The sequence below is a fragment of the Grus americana genome, chromosome 1 (assembly GCF_028858705.1).
Source record: "Grus americana isolate bGruAme1 chromosome 1, bGruAme1.mat, whole genome shotgun sequence".
Taxonomy (NCBI): domain Eukaryota; kingdom Metazoa; phylum Chordata; class Aves; order Gruiformes; family Gruidae; genus Grus; species Grus americana.
Window position 1 is genome coordinate 37,539,010 of NC_072852.1, and position 18,889 is coordinate 37,557,898.

General features: G+C 41.8%; 1 protein-coding gene across 5 annotated transcripts in view; it reads right to left on the minus strand.

Annotated features, from left to right (window-relative positions):
- PPM1H (protein phosphatase, Mg2+/Mn2+ dependent 1H) overlaps nucleotides 1–18,889 on the minus strand; it is a 149,360-nt gene that overhangs the window by 39,169 nt on the left and 91,302 nt on the right. For all 5 annotated transcript variants that reach the window (XR_008579806.1, XM_054846976.1, XM_054846943.1 and 2 more), the window contains exon 5: nucleotides 5,189–5,273. Coding sequence is in view for 4 of the 5 variants with exons in the window: in XM_054846976.1 (XP_054702951.1) it covers nucleotides 5,189–5,273 (85 nt within the window). In the remaining variant the exon portion in view is untranslated. The remainder of the gene's footprint in view (nucleotides 1–5,188; nucleotides 5,274–18,889) is intronic.

Genomic DNA, 18,889 nt, shown 5'->3' on the forward strand with positions numbered 1-18,889 from the left:
CTATAAAACAAGAAGCCTTCTTTAAAGCAAAAAAACCTCATACCTGACATCAAAAAGAAGTTATTTAACCTTTAGATTAGAAGATTACTTATTAGACTGGATCACAGGTCCAGAAGAAAAAAGTTACAGGCTTTTAGCATTTTTCCCCTTGAAAACAACAATTTCCTTTATTGAAAAGGTAAAGCGATTGGGAGAGACTGCATTTCATAAAGATTTACTCAGATGGAAAGTCTGAGGTCACAAGTGAAATAAGATTAATAAAGCTGGCAGAGTTACCAGTGGACTGCTAATGTTCAAATAAGATTTCTCTTCCGCAGCCAAGCCTCAATGGTTGATTTACAATCCAGGGATCTTAACTTGATTCTAATATTTTTGGCGTCAGTGGAACAGAGGGAAAAGAGCAATTTGGAAGCTTCTGGTGCCTGTGAACTGAATTCTAATGTGAAGAAAAGGGGATTTTTTTTTTTTTTTAAATTTTTCTATACTATTTACCCTTTTCTTTTTTAACAGTTATTTTTGATGCTGCTCTGGTGGTTCTACAGAGAGAAGGATGTTCTATTATAAAACTCAGCTGTGACTTCCAGTCGGGTTTGTTGAGAGCTGTTCTCCATTTATTACAAGGCAGGGCTCTTCTCCCTCTCCACCCCAATCAAACTGTGCTGGGCAGCAGAACCAGAAAATAAGTAAAAAGCAACGCTTTAAAAATCTACAGATCTTTCAAGTAGATATACAAGCAGATACCATAAAATCCCCTCAAGTGATCAAATGAGAAACAAAAACAATAAGTGAACTGACAACCAGAATTTCATCTGTCATGAGGCACCACCGAATTTTCCATTTTTTAATTTGTTTAGTCTTGATTTGCAAGAACCTCAGATCAGAAAAACAATTCACAAAACTTAAAATTTAATAAAAAGAGAGACTATCAAACACTTTCTATATCCTTACGAGGTATGTTCAGACAACATTGTTATTCTGTGTTACAGAACTGGAATATTTTCCAACATTTTTCTTTCAGAAGCTATTACAGTTTTTGGCATAAATCTGGCATAGTCTGCATCGTGTGTTTTTGGTACTCTGCCATTTTATGGTGTATATTTTGTGCTGGATGTAATATATTCAACATTAGTTGTTTAAAATGGAGTCTGCTCAAGGAAATATTAGTCACGTTTCTTTCAAAAGGCCATTTACTTCCTGCTGTGTTTCCTGGTGATCAGCAAAGCAGACATGAAATTAAGATTAACCTAGACTTACACACTAGTGTGTCAGTTAATTAGGCAGTGGAGAACACTGCATGTATCTTATTGTACCTTGATAAGGCCTGCTGATGCCTTTTCCAGCTCTTGCAGTACGCACTGCTCTGGGACATCACCAGCACTAGCGGTTTCACCGTATTCTGTGTTATTTTCAGAATTGCTGTTTTCCCCTACGTCAAATATATCTTACAACTTAATCCTCTTATCATATTGTGCCATTCTCTCCAATAGGATATTCTACTATAGGGGACTACCGCTCATGAACAGCACAATGCATCTGTAAGTTTTGCAAATTACTCAGCCGTTATCATATGGACACATATGTTTAAGCCAAACAGAGCTTAAAACTAAAGGAGGTGGTGGTAGAAGGAAAGAGGGAAGTGGGAGCCAAATCCATCCCTGGATTGGTCACACCTCTTATGAAAGGCCAGGACACTTTCCATAAAACCATACATCTCTTACCACAGCATCGTGCAAATGTCAGATGGCCAAAGCAGTCCTACGCTGGGTGATGCAGGGAGCCACAAAGTGTGAGAGAATTAAGACGCACCTGACTTGCAATTGAAGCACTGAACTGACATTTAGGAAATCTAGGTTCATTTCCTCTTCAGGCTGGGGTTCCCCAAGCATCCTTCAGCAAATAAGTTAGTATCACTTAATCCTCACCTGAACAATGAAATAAAGAATAGGTCCTCTTTGAACCAATACCTGTCCGGGCTCATGAACCTTTCTTTGAATGGTGCCAAACATAAAGAACATCCATGGCTCGCTGTCACTGATGGCCACCCAGTCTCTAGTAGTAGTAAAGCCTGCCCTGGTAGCAGCAGTGCACCATCTTTGGTCTGAACTGTGAACTTCTGGGGCACTGCCTGGTTACACACATGGACACAGCATGCAGTGACACCACGCTGACCTCACGTGACATCTTCAAAGTGCAACTTTAATAACTAATAGAAATACACCCATCTACAATACATTCATTCATCATTCATTTTAAACAAGTTTTCCAAGGGAATAAGTAACAAAATCTATGCTGTTTACTGTTGCAATTTAGACTATCATGACTGAAATTAATAGTCTCCTCAGAAGATGAAAGGAAACTCGCCGCTGGCAGTCGTTGCCTGCACAACTGCTGAATGTACCAGAGCAGTTCCCAGTCAATGCTGGATTTTGCTCTCCTTCAAGATACACTGATACAGGAAGCCAGGGCTTTCCTGGAGTAGGCACTGTATAAGCTCTCCTGCCACACTGCTAAAAAGAAAAGACAGACACAAAAATTCAAAAGAAAAGGAGGCTCATGAAGGCCTGCCAGTGGAAGGCAAGCAGTATGGTGCACTGAACCTCTATAGAAGCTGAAGGACTAAGGGAATACTAGTGCAAGGCTTTCAAGCCTTACATCTTAAAAACGGCTCTCTGACTGAAGGATCGATTGCCTTCTGCAATACTCTCACAAGTCCCCTGACACAAGAGTCTGCCTCTGCCATACAGCCTGCCTGAAATCTACAGCTATGTGTACGATGTTCTCCCACGGCAAAAAAAGGGGGTGCAGATGCAGACAGAGGGATGACCATGCCCAGAGCTGCTCAAAAGTCAGAATGACTGGGTGGTCAACTTGTTCTTTTGAAGTTGCCATGCCAGAGACCTATGCCCAAGGCCATTCTTGGATACATGGCAAAAAACCTGCATTAAAATGGGAGCTGGATAGGGGAAACATTTATTTCCCCTCCTCTCTCAGTTACTCAACCAATACTAGCTGAAGCAGAGTTTTGTCTATGACCAAGCTGGAGGACTTCATATGGAGATGCTCACATGGCCTGAACAACTCCTTATCCCGCAGATTTCTTCGCACATGGAAATTAGGGCCCAGAAAAGAGGACGTGAACCCAGATGATGTCAGTTAACCTATACCAACGTCCTGTGTGGCTGAAGCAATCAACAGGCACTAAATGCAGACGAAAGCTCCTTCGCCCTGACTGTGCCAACAGCGTCAACTGCACAGGGAGCCAACGCTCAGGAGCCTGCAGGCTGTAAATCCATACCCTCCCTTTGCCTGTGCAGTAACATCCCCACAGTGAAAAGTATCTCTGCATTTACCCAGTAAAATATTCATGCTAAAATGACTAAGTGACTTTCTGCCTATTGTGGAGGAAGAGCAGTGCAACATGTTTGAAACAAAGAAACTCAGCTTTAACTGCATATAAGAAAATAAATCCAAAGTAAGTAACTTTCAGATAAGAACAGTAGAAGAGAGGTGGTGGTGGTGCAAAAGACTGATAGCAGAACCTGGGGACAGCCAAGGTGAGTAAGGAGAATTATTTGGGATCTAATCAGCAAGATACATGCAACCTTTGGAGTGCAAGTGTTTATGCCAACCTTGTAAGAAATTTGGGGTTGACTTTTTTTTTTCTTTAAAAAACCCAACACTAGAGTAAAAGTGTTACTTACAGAATGATGTTTGAAATCATCTTTAATTTTGTTTCACGCTTTTGCTGTCTTGCATGTATTTTCTTTGAACACGACAACCCATAGCCCTGGCATATTTGTTACATATAGAATTAAAATAAACAAAGGTAAAGGAATTTTCTAAAGGAAACAGCAGAAATGCTTTTCAGGTCAGCTGCTGTTTTCAAATATAAGCCACAAAGGACATCAAAAGAGAAAAAAATCCCTTGTAGGCAATGCTTTATCTCATATTTCCTACAGAAGTAGCAGACTCCCTAGATACTAAAGATACCTTTTATTTTAAAGGCAAACAAATTATTTTAAATGTAACTGAACTGTAAATATTTATTAGGCCTCTTTTCCATTTGGTTCACTGAATAAGAATGCTCCCCAAACAGTATTTCCTCTGAAATTTCAGCTTCAAGCCAGCAAACCTGACTGAAAATCAAATGTGACAATTGTGGAAACATTTGCAATTTTTCTTTAAAACCTTCCACCCATCCCTGCCTTCAACCACCGGCATTCTGCCTAGGTTCAAACCACAGTGCTTGGGCCAGGCCGAAGATAAGAGACACCTTAAGAGCAGGGAATGCCACCAGCCTTGGCCTGTCCACCTCATGTCAGGCAAAGCTGACAGTGAGCCTGCCTTGGCTTAAGCTTAAATATCTAAGAGGAAAAAGCAGGACACCAGAAGAAGCACAAAATAAATCTCTCAGCCATGTTAGGAACGAAGTTTTGACAAATGGTCAACCAACTTCAATCAACTGGTCTGGCCATTGATGAAAAACTTAAAAAGTAACAGGATTGTCTGCACGAAAAATAACACCATGCATTTTGACTTTTGTTTCTTGGGCAGCTTATCAGCCCATGCAACTTGGTGTATAAAGCATCCCACATCTCCTCAGCTAGTCACCCTGTCCCAGCTTTATGGGTGCTGCTACACTAAATAAAACTAGCCTTTATTCACCCATCCTATCTAGCAGCTACCAATGCTCACTGAGATTACCTCTCAGTTGGGTATCTTTTCCCTGATCGAGATACTATTGACATACTATTAGAGCAAATGAACAAAACCCTGCAATATTGTTCACATGCACACAAAAAGCAGTCTGTGGTATTTTATGCTGTCACACAGTAAACACTGGAATGGATTGAAATATTTTTGTGGCTTGTTAGCTTTATGTCTGAGCTCTCATTATCCAACACCAATGAGCTGCTGAAGGTCTGCGGCTGAACAGTACACAAGCACAGCCATGCTAATTGATGGCATTCACAGAAGAGATAAGACTCCTTTCATCAGGATTTGCATCACCAGGCTTTTCTCCACATTTGCCAATGGCTAAAAGACATACATGGTCAGTCACGGGTGTTCAGCAGACGCGTGGTCCTTCACTGAGCTGCAGTACCTCAGCGGCATGTGTCTGAACCTTAGATGTTACCAGGCAATGCGTGTCATCAGCAGCACCTGATTTGGTCCTCAGGTCTCTTACCAGATACTGAAGTCGCTGACGTTCGGTCTCTGGAGTGAATTCTGAAGACATTGGAATGACTTCGCCATTTCGGATTATTATAGCTCTGTAATAATAATAAAACATCATCAGTACAGAAAAAAAAAAGTAAAAAATACCCAGAAAACCATAGGGTACAGTCACTCTTATTCTCTTCAGAGTCACAGTAAAATAAAGCCATTTCTTTTCTACTGAAGTTGTCAGCAAAACAGGATAATAATTCCTGCCCTGCATCCTTTAGGCTGGATAACAAAGTATATTTGTATATGCCAAGTTCATTTCACAGCTCACAAAAACATCCAAGCAACAAAGGCAAGAGTTATTTCAGTTGATGTCTACAGGGTATCCTTATTAAGTGAAATGCAGACACCCAGAGGAGGTGCTGCAGAATCACTGATTGTAGAACAACTCTTTGCAGGTTTTAATCCCAGTTGTGGCTGACACTGTCTAAACTACTGGCTTCAAATGACTCATGCAAGCACTTTCCAGTTATTGATTGGTCATATGTCATGTCAGAACATTTCTACTCCAACAGCAAATGGAAATGGCAAAGCAAATCCTGTTTAACACAAATTTAACTAGTTACCTGCTGAAAGACAACAGGTAATGGAATGACTATAGATCAGCCAGGAGATTTCATAAGCACTTCTGCAAACAGCAGAGAGGAAATGCTCTCAAACACCTGCCTGTTGCCTCTTAACAATCTGCTATGCTGCATACAAAATACGGTCCAATTCTTCCCTGGTGTAATGCCACTGGCTGATACACAGTCACAAGAGGGAAGGATTTCCCCTTTATTCCTACCGCATTCTGTGGTCATGTATTCACTCACAGAACCATGTTCTTCTATCTTCCCATTATTTACGCAGCTCTGTAAGTATAGTAACGCTTGGCGCTTTCGAAGAGCTGGATGAACTATGTATCATCCCAAAGATTTTAATGCCTGTTTTGGAGCTGTTTCTCAACCATCAGCAGATTAATTCAGTGTTTGGATAGTAGCAGTGTACCAGCTCTCCTCTTGAATTTGCACAGAACTTGGTGTAGATAAAACAAACAACTGTCACTTGGATTCCAGTTTCTCTATGTTTTAAATGGTCTCCTTTCTGTAATCTTTTCATCCTGTTGATGTGATATTTACATGCTAGCTTACTTCTCTTGATAATTTGATCAATTTGCTGGCATTGCTTCTATGCCAGGTGTTCTGATGGCACTGCAAGGGAACCAACACATACGGTAGGCACAAGAAGACTGAAAAGTTAACCTCCAAATTCAAAAAACACAGGCATCTTGAAAAAACCAGCCCGGGTACAAACCAGCTTTGTAAAATTAGTGTCACTGGATAAGCTTTTACAAACCTTCTGGGTATGATACTGGACTAAAATTGTCTCCAAATGATCATCTGCTGTTGCTAGTATGCAAAAGGAAGGAGCATTATCAAAGAGGAAAGGAACTGTTCACATTTGAGATTCATGTGGCAAAGGACAGGTACAGGACAGCGCTACAATGGGAGAGGTGGGAAAAGGCTTTAGTGATGAGGGGAAAACAGCTCTGCTTTGACAGACAACAAATTTACTGCTCTTGGACTTCCAGTACTCCCTTGCAAATAATCCTGTGTAGAAATTAGAGATGGCAAGAGTACAACCTACATACTGAAGGGTCCCGCTGGCCCTCCACTGCTATACTTAAAAAAAATATTGTGTGCTTGAAATGAGACAGACAGGGTGGTTGTAACTCATTAATTTCTTAAGAGAAGTTTATGCGGAATTTTTGATGGAATATTTTTCCCCTTTATGGGATCTGAATACGTTACAGGCTTACAAAAATGCTGGTCCAATTAAAAATAATAAAGATTTGCTGAAAATTTTTCTTTCGGGTTTCTGAGACAGTCATTTAAAAACTGAATTAAGAACTTCACCACCACTTTTCTGCAACACCTTTGCTTTTATTTCTGCAATTCCCAAGGTATTCAGCTTTGAACCAGACTCATTTACTCAAAGACAGTGGACAGCTTTTATAAGCTTTTCATATGTAATTTGACTCATTTGAGTAGGCCTCCATTTAAGGGGACTGTGGGTTTAGTACAGAGTAAGTACTCTGGCAACAGTCTAGACCACACTGATCAAAGGAGCTGATCAGACACTAACCAAATTTTACACACTAGTTTTAAGAGAGTCATAAGGAATCTACTGATCCTATGCTTGTCTGAAAGAGCTAGTATAAAAACCCACGCATTGATATAACTGCTAGCACGTCAGGCTAATTTTTTAATTATCCTTTGCTTCCCCTTTAATCACCATTTCACAGGAAATCCATATTTTAAAGACCACTCAGACCAGTCTCGGGTTCACCTTTTTCTTTGTGCACACTGACATATTTCCTATATCCGTTGATAGCTATCATTCTCACTTCTACGGGTAGAATTGGGCCCTGAGGGACTCACATCATATAAAAAGCAATTCAGAGGCGAGTGGGTCAACCTTTCATGGCTCAACTTATTTTCACTAGAAATTGCAGCCACCTGGGATGAAAGCACAACCCAGCACAAAAAAATATCGGGGGCGGGGGGGGGGGAGTAAAGCAATGTTGTTGATACCTGATAAAACAGAGCCCCAGTTTTATGTTTTTCATTAATGTTTTCAGCCGTTGGACTTTATTCAACTTGAAAGTTACAGCTGCTCAGAAGAGTCAAATGATTTGATCCGAGGAATTAGACAGCTCTAGATATGAGTAACGGGAGGGACAGACACAGACGTACATATACAGGTCACTGGTCTGAATTCAGCTTCGGTGGGCTCATTATCCTCTTACCAGGCTCTTTACCTTTCCACACCAGCTGCTTAGCAGTTTCATCACCACAAAGGGTATTTCTGACAGCCTAAGTGACAAAACCGGACACATTCGTCGGCTGTTTCACTGGAGAGGCTGGGTGCAAAAGCCCGGCTCAGGAGCCACCCTGCTCGGTGGGATTTTCCCGTGATTGAAGAGATGCCGGATCAGGCCCTAATTGGGTTTGGAGACTGAACTGCCCTTTCCGTGACCTCGCAGTGACAGACCTGCCAAGCACCGACTGAAGGCTTTTCCCACTGAGCAACCTCCAGAGCCCTGAACTCAATAGCCCCAAGTCAATAACTGCTCACAGGGAGGGAGCCTGGCTGCCACGGCAGCCACAAACAGCCCAGCAACTGCTTTTAGAGACCTGCCCTATATGGTCTGGCAGGACAATTAATTTTGACTTTACGCTTCCTAACGGAATAACAAGCAACATCACGTTACGCGAACATTACTGCTTCTACCATGCATGAAAGATGCATGTATGCAATGAAATAGTGCTCTGAAGCATTTAGCTCCCCATGCATTGTGGAAATACGAATGTATTATTTTATACCAGAATACAGCTGTCCTATTAAACTGTCAGAAATAGCTACACAGGAAGCAAGAACTCAAAGAGATTCAGCGCCCAGAGAACATCTGATTCTGCCATGTTTAATAGTGACATTTTAATTTCAGCCACACTGGTGAAACACAGTATAGCAGAGCCACAAGGCAAGCCTGCCAAAGGCAGCCGCGTGATTCTTGTTGCAGGGAACAAGTATGTCAACACTAACCAAATATTCCCTGATGACAAAGTTGCTTCACACCCATACCAATCATTAGTTTATATCACCAATGAAGTAGTAATTAAAGCAAAAGGTTTTTTGGCAGCCCCCTTGGTGCATGCCCCTCCAAGCTCTATGGCTCTGATGCCCTCTCTATGCAGCATCATCCACAGCGAGCAAAGAAACAGGAGAAACTGTTCTCAAGTCTTGAGGCCACACAGGCCATTAAGTCACTTATTTTGATCCCTTCTAAAAACAAACTACAGATTTCCCTGAGTCCTCTCTCCTCTTTTGAACCCAGCTACCTAACACCCCATCCACGCAAACTACAGGATTGTACTTGCCCTCGTGTTTCACTCTGCACAGCAAAGAAAGTATGTTCACTAATTGGGAGCTGGTAAATATTCACAGAAAATAGGAATATATTGGGGAAAAAAAGTCCCCAAAACACAGCTGAAATAGCCTAAAATGGAAGAAACAAGAATCTGATTTTGTATCTCTCTTCTGGCCACTTCACTGAGTTTTTCTGGTCCAGAGGAGCCGTGCCCTGAACAACTAAATGTGGAGTAAGAGACGTACCAGCGCCTCGGTGCGTAAGGCAGGACTGGCAGTCACAGCAAACCCTGCAGCAGGCTACGTCCACTCAGTCACACGCAAACGAAAAGAAACACCAGGAGCTTAAAAGGCTGCATGTAAATCTACAGAAAATACTACATTTATCTTTTGGATTGACATAACTGCGTGGTCCATGATCACATAAATTCATGCAGAATCTTAAGTATATGGTTATTTCCTATATTCAGATTCAATACTTCAGAACTGTATTTGGTGCTTTAGTTTACATCCCCTTCTAAAGTATGCGGTGAATGAAGCAATAAAAGGGTAAAAATCTGCCACTGTGTTGTACTCCTGCTGTCGTACTGAGGATGTAGCAACAACACTGGCTTAAGGAAAATATCAATATATCAATTGCTTTTGCATTTTTAATACGGATAAAACAGCCACCTCTCCTTGAATCATGCAGGGTTTGTTTTTCTTTTGTTTTTTTTTTTTTTCTTTTGTGGAGAACACCATCAGCTGAGAATTGCACAGCATCCTTTCTGAGTTTCTTATGAGAAACAAACAGAGGGAAACTCATACATTTTAGAGGAAGCTATTGTTGGTTACTCTCATTTAATCATACAGAGAAAGAAACACTTTAGTGAACAAGGTAAAAAGTGTAATTTCACTGCTGTCATGGGTCTATTGGGATTCTGGTTTTCAAAACAAAGAGGCATCTCCTACTGTTAGGAGTATTCAGGGGACACCCTGATTCCATTACACACTTTTTCAGCCAAAAATTATTTGAAACACAGCATTAAACTGCACATTTCTACAACAGAGGATAAAAATCTGGTAAAGGTGACAAAGAGAGACCGTTTGGAAAACCCTTTTTGACAGCATGTATCAATTCCAAGCCACAGGGAGGATGTATCCATTTTGTCAAAAGGTGTTAAGCATTGTGGATTCGGTACAGATGAAGCAGAAGTGTCTGGCCTGTCTGGAGAGGTATTAAAAATGTGTCAATGGAAAAGAAAGAGGGATTAAACTGACAGAAAGAATAAGGCAGGGTTTTATTACAGTCAAAGGGGATCCAAGCAGTAAATTTTAATTAGGTGTGTCACAAAATAGCTGAGAATAAAAAAAAGTAAATCCTAGAACTACGGAATCAGTCTAGATGGGTACTTGTTTACTATGGTAACTAAATGCATATATTTAAAGAAGTCAAGGAAAAGCAATGCTTAAGTCTGGTGAGCTTCAAACCAGTTTTGTTTATTTACCTTTTCTTAATTGCTAAGAAGTGAAAGAAGAAGTGATTATAAAAAGATTAAAAAAAATGTTTCTCCTCTCTAAGTGAAGTACTGGAACTTACAGCCATTATAATTACTGACAACTTTTAACACATTCAGCCCTGGCACCTTGGTTTTACTTATTACAAACTGAATTACTCTCCCTTAGTCCCACGCAGACTAATTTCTCAATGTTTCTTTAGAAACCAGGTGAACAAACACCTCACTGCACTGGCAATAATCATGGAACTATAGTGCAAAGCCTTTAAATGATTTCCTTAATTTTATGAATTAAGGCAGGCTGGGGATAGTGAAACAAACCATTATATAATGTTTAGCTGGCATTAAAACAGGTCCCAGCGATGACATATCCATCACCATAAAACTCAGATGTGAAAGGAGCAAACTTGAGCAACGTCAATGGAAAAAACCCCTGGCTGCCTCCCACCCGTAATACCAGAGAGATGTTTCAAAAATGCCCCAACACCTACATAGCATCGCTACCAACACGAAAACAAGCAACAAACTGGGGAGGGGGTAAAGCCAATGAAAATTACCTCTGTCTTCCTTTTCCATCTACTGCCACTCAACAGTCCTGCCACTCTGGGTTTTTTTTTTTTTTCATATTTTTCAGTGCAAACATCAGGCTGTCCACAGAAGCATTGTGACAGAACAGAAACACTGGATCATATTTCTTTCAGCCAAACAAAGCCAACATTAAGAGGGAATGCACTCTCCCTGCCCGTGGCTCTTCCTGTGACAACGCAGCCTCATCGTGTATGCCGTGGTTAAAGCGGCTGCTCAGACGCATTCGTTTGTTCATCACTTGGGGGAACTTCAGCTTCCTCAAGCCAATAAAAGGTGCGAGAACTCGCCTTGGTGAAGTATTGCACAAAGGTTGGGTTAAAGTGATTTCCTACAGGAGTGTGCTTGGGCATTTCCTGCAGGAACAATGAAGAACCCTCCCAAAGTTCTGCTAAGGGCTTTAGCAGACTGTCAGCCACCCCAGCTTCTCCGAGGGCCGACGTCTCAGCAGCACAACCGTGCGTACAGCCCTGCTCTGGCAGGACTTCGACACTGGCTGTTCTCAGTTATTTCATTCAAGGGCCTTTTTCAATGTCATCGCACCAGCATGGAGCTAAGCATGCTACACTGCTCTTGTGGCAAAATCAGAACCTCCTCCTGCCTTTGAAAAGAACCGGGGAAAGAAACTATGAAATCCAGTCCCTACAAGAAACCCTGAAAGTTGTCTTTCAGAGGCACCTACTGCATGAAAGGTGTTCCTGGGCACACACGTGTAGAGCTTTACGTTGTTTCCAGTCATCCAACTCATTCCTATTTACGTTTCTAATGCTTATTCAGTGGTTCCTGTGGAGAAGGCCTCTGGGCAAAATGAGGCTGCTGGTATACTCTAAAGCCACTATTCTGCTGGTCTGTTTTTACTAAATGAATTGTATTATTTTTAATAAAGGATCACAAATGGGCAAGTAGAAACTGTTTCTCAAAGCAAAATAATATTCATAGATTTCCATGGAAGGGCTTATTTCTCATCTACACTAACACCTGAGCCAGTCAGCATCTTCTTTACTGCCACCAAAAATAATAAAAATCTTAATTTTTAGAACTGATCTCACATTCCATCCCATGTATTCAACTGACAACTTAGTAAGCTGCAGATAAAGGGATTTTCTACTCCTGGCAGCCTCCCTCTGCCCTATATATTGCACCCAATGGTGAGCCAACACACTGTAACTGAATTACTTCAGTTGTTTCTGCATCACTACTCACTCTACAGTTTTAAATTAATTATAATACCGAGCTTGCAGGTTCTCCACAGAGGAGACAGCTTGGAGAAGATGCATTGCCTGGTCATTTTTGACCCCAGGAGCTGCGTGCTTCTAGTTCTCAGTGCCTCTTTGGCAGGCTGCAGCTCTATTCCCATGGGACTCTCCCGTGAATTCCCTGCTCTAGTTTAGATCCTCAAGTGTATTGCTTATCTGATGCGATCTAAGTATGGAGTTATTATTAGCAGTTGGCCTATTATTAGCAGTTGGCTTTATTAACAGTGTTTCATTTTAGGGCTAATTAAACATTTTTTTTTTGTACTCCCACCCCATCACTAATGGGATGGCACTGGCTATCTGTATGCAATTTTTTTTTTTTGTTTGTTTAATCAGGAAAGTAACTTTTGCTATTGAACCAGTGGTGACTTTATACGTTTATCTATACACTTCTAGTATTGTCTACTCTGGTTCCAGTAGCACTAAACCAAAAGCCAATGAAATGCTCTGTAATTAATGGTGTGTACTTTCCTGTTGGTTTACATCTGAACCCACTGATCTTTCAGAGAGGATTTCAGCTGGCAGCTAGGAAGCTATTACAAGCCAGTTTATAGTAAGTTTATAGCGACACTGCTAGCACACGAAAACTGCCCACCATCAGTTCCAGCATCTTTAGGTTGGAAATTTGCTGCCCTCATGGGATTCATTTTGCCTGTGATGATTTCAGTGTATCCTTCATTTGAACACAGCTAAGTCCTGGGTTGCAACGATGATACACCACCACATTTCTGTATCACAGCTGAACAACATGCCACCAATTACTCAGGCTGTGCCAAGGAAATGAACAAAGAAGTGCAGTCACGTCTCTGTGGCCAGGTCTGAGCCTCAGGACTGGTATCTGTGGAATCAAAGTCTTTTTCCCTGCTGTCGAGGATATCACATTCATCTCCAGGACGAGTTACTATGGCAACTAAACCTGGGCTTAGTGGATGAAGGCATCACTGTGCAAGTCAGTGTTTATTTTGCCAGTAATATGGCTGGGATATGGCTGACCATGTAAGATGGAAGCAGCACAGATTTTTTTCCCCCCTACTCTTCAGTGTCTTACTGTTGAGGAAGTCAGAATGACTTTTAGGACCCAAAGCATCACATCTACTTTGATCTCAGCTTTTCCACTTAACTCAGCGGCAGTTGCAGGATATTGGAACAATCTGGACCGAGGGGCAAAAGCAGACTGAAAGCCGCACTCTCTGCACACTCTGCATCAGTGAATTTTTACCCAAGCCCTGCTTCATTCACCCATGCAGAAGTGACACGGGAAGCCCTCACTAGAAGCCCCAGGAGCACGGCTCGAGCTGCATTGCATAGCTGCTGCTGAAACAGAATGGCCTGGGCTGCCTGGCAGGCTCACTGAATTCAGGGGATAAGAAAAGCTTTCCAACACAGCAAGGACCGCAGCAGACTTGAAACCCTCACTCAGCAAGCCTGGGGTGTTCCCCCTGGCCCTCCTCCCATAGTACGGATTGAAGCCAGAGGTCTAAGATGCCCAGCCTGCTTGGCGTGCCTTGGCCCTGGCCTTTGTAACACTGGAATGAAAAACCTGCGGGTCTCTCTGTGGTCAGCTACTAAGGCACAGATTAAAAAGATGGTTTTGAGCTTAATGCATTGCACTGGGAGATCTGGATTCTGGTATATTCACTTATACCACAAGCTGTCTCTATTAGAGGTCACAGGCTCTTCACGCATCAGTAAAGTACTGATAAAAGAGTGATTAAAATTACATCTTGGCATCCTTTGCCCATCTTGCCTCAGACACTACGAGCTCTACAGGCTACACATGCAACATACGTGCAAGGATGTTATTACAGCAGGAATTATTCCTTGATCAGTGCTTACATTCACCAATAAAAATAGACAGCAAGGGTATTTTTACTTGCAGTGGCAACAACCAACATTTTCTTTTGTCTGGCTTGATTAGTTTGTTTGGTTTTTGTTGGTTTGGTTGGGTTTTTTTCTTTCTTTCTTTTCCCTTTTTTAAAGGTTGAAAACCTATGAGAATTAAAGTTAATAGAATTCATCACTCCTGGAAACTAACACCAATGAAGCTTGCCAGTTTACTGAGATTACTTGAATAGCCAAAATTCCTCTCCTTTCTCATAATCTGGAGCATAAGGACTTCATAGGTAGATGATGTCTATGTGGTTAGGACCAAAGACTGAATGTACCCCTCATCGAAAATGTTTACAATGGCTTTGAAACCTGCTAGATCACCACAGACATTGCTAAGGCATACACTCTCCCAGGAAAAACGAGTTTGAAGAAGAGACAGGACATTTGTTTTGTCTTCAAAAGCCTATGCACATTTACTGCCAAATTAATTTCTACCAAGTCAGTGCTGGATATGACGTGCTAGTACCCTAGAACTTATCATCCACTGGATCGCTAGAAAACGCTCTTCCTCATCACAGAATCACAGAACGGTAGGGGTTGGAAGGGACCTCTGGAGATCATCAAGTCCAACCTCCCTGCTAGAGTAGGATCACCCAGAGCAGGTCGCACAGGATCATGTCCAGGCAGGTTTTGAATATCTTCAGAGCAGGAGACTCCACAACCTCTCTGGGCATCCTGTCCCAGTGCTTGGTCACCCTCAGAGCGAAGAAGTTTTTCCTCATATTGAGATGGAATTTCCTGTGTTCTGGTTTGTGCCCATTGCCCCTTGTCCTGTTGCTGAGCACCACTGACAAGAGTCTGGCCCCATCCTCTTGACACCTGCCCTTTAGATATTTATAAGCATTGATGAGATCCCCTCTTAGTCTTGTCTTCTCCAGACTAAACAGACCCAGCTCTCAGTCTTTCCTCATACGAGAGATGCTCCAGTCCCCTCATCATCCTCGTAGACCTCCGCTGGACTCTCTCCAGTAGTTCCCTGTCTTTCTTGACCTGGGGAGCCCAGAACTGGACACAGAACTCCAGATGTGGCCTCACCAGGGCACAGTAGAGGGGGAGGAGAACCTCCCTCGACCTGGTGGTCACTGCACTGTGCGTGCAATGACATATTTCTGATCCAACACTTCTTCTCCACATCTCAGCTAAAATGTTTCCTGAAGTGCCTCCAAACGCTTTACCCAGCACAAAATCCTGCAATATCTGAGGTAGCTGCTATTCCTATGAATCCTGTGCTTTTGCTTCTCCCTGGAATGAGGCCAGAAGGGGAGCAGAAGTGCTTTTTGCAGGCCTACAAGTCAGGCTTCCAAGGAACAGAAGCTGGGGAACAAAGAAATGGGACTTGGCCATATCTCCTGAATGTGACTAAGATGTCAGGCTCCTTTCCAACATTTTCGGGTAGGCAGGATCAGACTTCTCCACCTACCAAACTGCAGTCAGTGAAGGAGAATGCGTGGGAGAGACTCGCTTCATCTTGAATTCAGTCCCTCCTCACTACACAGGCTCCTGAGCAGACCAGGCTTAGGTTATCTGTTGTCCTGAAATGATCAAGCATTTATTATTTTCAAGTAATTCCCTCAAAGAATTAATAAGAATCTAAAAAGGGGAGGTGCACACAGCTTGCCCAAAATACAGTCCTTAAGTGTTGCTTTTGCCTCTTGGGAGGCATCTTTTGAGGATTTGGAGGAATTCGAACTTCAGAGGACAAAGAGGAGTCCTGGGACTGGGTGGTCCCAGGGTGAAAAGGCCCTCTGTGTGGTTCAGAGATTTGCAGCTCTTTTTGTGCCATTTTTAGGAGACAGGAAAAAGGACGCTTTTCCAAATATTGCAGACTGGAGAAGCTCAGTAACTGAGTTAGTCTTTCCTCTAGAGATCTCCAAGCACTAAGTCCGAAGCACAGTTACTGTGGTTTATGTGGACACAGATGTAAGGAGACAGAGGGCTTAGGCAGACCACTCAAGGAAAACAGGAAAAATATATACCATTTAGATTAGAAGATGGGTAGTTAAGAAAATCAGAAAATTAAAGGTTCTTAAAAATACTGTAAACCAAAGATTAAAGCAAACTACCTCTACAATAGCAATATACTACAACACTTTTTGGTTTCCATCCTCACACAGTGTTAGAGCTTCTGGCAAAAATCACCATGCTGGACTGCCTTGAGGAAGAGGTCAGACACCATGAACCACAAAAATGGGTTAGAATCATCAGTTCTGACTTCTCAGAAATTCTATTTAAGCTACAGTGCCAGTCAGAAGATATATGGCTGTTTCCAAGCCTCTCTCATTTACTTCATAAAAGCAAATTAATCCCCCAAATTTGACTTCCTATGATGAGAACTATGCATGAGGGAAGGAGCTGACAAACACCATGACACAGAAGAAGAGGAAGTATAAATGTAGTGAGATTCAACACAAGCAGCAAATCTGGAAAGAACTGAAACAGTAAACAAAGTACAACTCAATTTTCAATTCACTATTTTATTACAATGGGAGAAGTCAGTGTTATAAACACACCCTCCCACATCAGGGCACCTGAAACACCAAGTTATTTAACCCGCACTCGGAAGCACCAAAAAAACATTCACTCAACGAGCTCCTATCATTTAACAATACCAAATGCCTTAGCATTAATTCTACACTGGGAAAAAGGAGGAGAAAAATCTATTCTGGCCATGAGGATATATGTTCAAGCAGAGGGTGAATATGCCCTGAGAACACAAACACAGGGAAGCAAAAAGATGATAATAAAGCTGGTGAAGTGTCCTGGTTTCAGCTGGGATAGAGTTAATATTTTTCCTAGTAGCTGGTACAGTGCTGTGTTTTGGATTTAGGATGAGAATAATGTTGATAACACACTGATGCTTAGTTGTTGCCAAGCAGTGCTTACAATTAAGTCAAGGACTTTTCAGCTTCCCAGGCCCTGCCAGCGAGGAGGCAGGAGCTGGGAGGGGGCACAGCCAGGACAGCTGACCCAAACTGGCCGAAGGGAAATTCTATACCATATGATGTCATGCTCAGCATATAACTGAGGGGAGTTGGCTGGGGAGGGCCACAGCTCCGGAACTAGCTGAACATTGATCAGCAGTTGGTGAGCAATTGTGCAGTGCATCACTTGTATATTCTTTTATCATCATCATCATCATCATTATCTTCCTTTTCTGTACTATTAAACTGTTTTTATCTCAACCCACAAGTTTTGGGGTTTTTTTCGATTCTGTCCCCCATCCCACTGTAGGGGGGGAGTGAGTGAATGGCTATGGGGTTGTTTTAGCTGCTGGCCAGGTTAAACCACAACATGAAGCAAAGCAAAAAATCCAGTCACCCTGCAAGTCTGTGAAGCCTCTGAAACATCAGGCTCTTTACTTTGATCCCATCTTCTGTCAATAAATCAAAAAAATACAAGAACCCATTTGCAGATTTAGTGAGTGTTTCAGGGCCTATGGAAAAGTCAAATCAACTTGTGGTGTTCTGCTTCTCGTATAATGATAAAAGCACAGCTACCCTCCGTGGCTCCAAGCACAGCACAAAATGGCAGTGCCTGCAGTCTCCAAGCAGCTCCTTAGCCAGACAACATGAAAGCCAGAAAAACACTCGCACCAAAGACAGTTAATACAATCATACTGCATTACAGTCACTGTAGTGATTGTAGTGATATTGGGCAAACGTTATGTCGCGTGACACTATGCAATAATTGGGCAGTAATCAGTAAAAACATTAAGTCCCTGTTTTACTACTGCTTCATCAGTAGCTATAAAATAACATCCTAATAAAGAGCATAAAACTAAAAAGAACTGAGATTAACAAGGTGTGTTACGGCAGTTTAGAAGTAAAAGTCATTTTAGCAATATAAAATTGAACAACACTATTTAAAAGAATGAGCAGAGAAGATTTACTATTTTTTACTTAAAAAAAAAAAGCAGCTATTCCGAGAGCCTGGCCTAGTTGCCATAGTATATATGTCAAACTGGTAAGCAAAGCACAGTGCTTTGCTCACCAGAAAAGCACTATATATCGGATAGCTAACTATAGCACTATCAGTCCCTAATTAGATAACCTTGCATGGACAATGCTAACCATTTAGAGGAAGAAAGAGAGAGAGAGAAACATTAAAAAAAGCTTTGGCCAATATTCAGACATTAATTTTGACTGTACAAGTAAGTATATTTATGGCAGTCCAAGAATGATCAGACAAGCCATTAGAGAATGAAAGCGGCTCCCTCCAAGTTGTTTTTATCAGGCTCTGAATACATCACCTCATTTTTAGTAGGGTTCTGGTATCATGTGCAGTTAACGTATAATTATTACAGAACTGTGATTGCATCGTTAGCAGAAGTTTAATTATATCATTGACATTAGTGATGCCATAACATCAAGCTCAATAATAGTTCATAACAAAACCTACAATTAGCACAATTTTTCCTCCCTTTTACACCAACCAAAAGTGTTCAGCTTGGAGAAGCCTAATAGTCCATACAGAAGTGAGCTAGGGCTGAACCTGAAAGGATTGCTGGCTGGTAATTTAGTAATATGG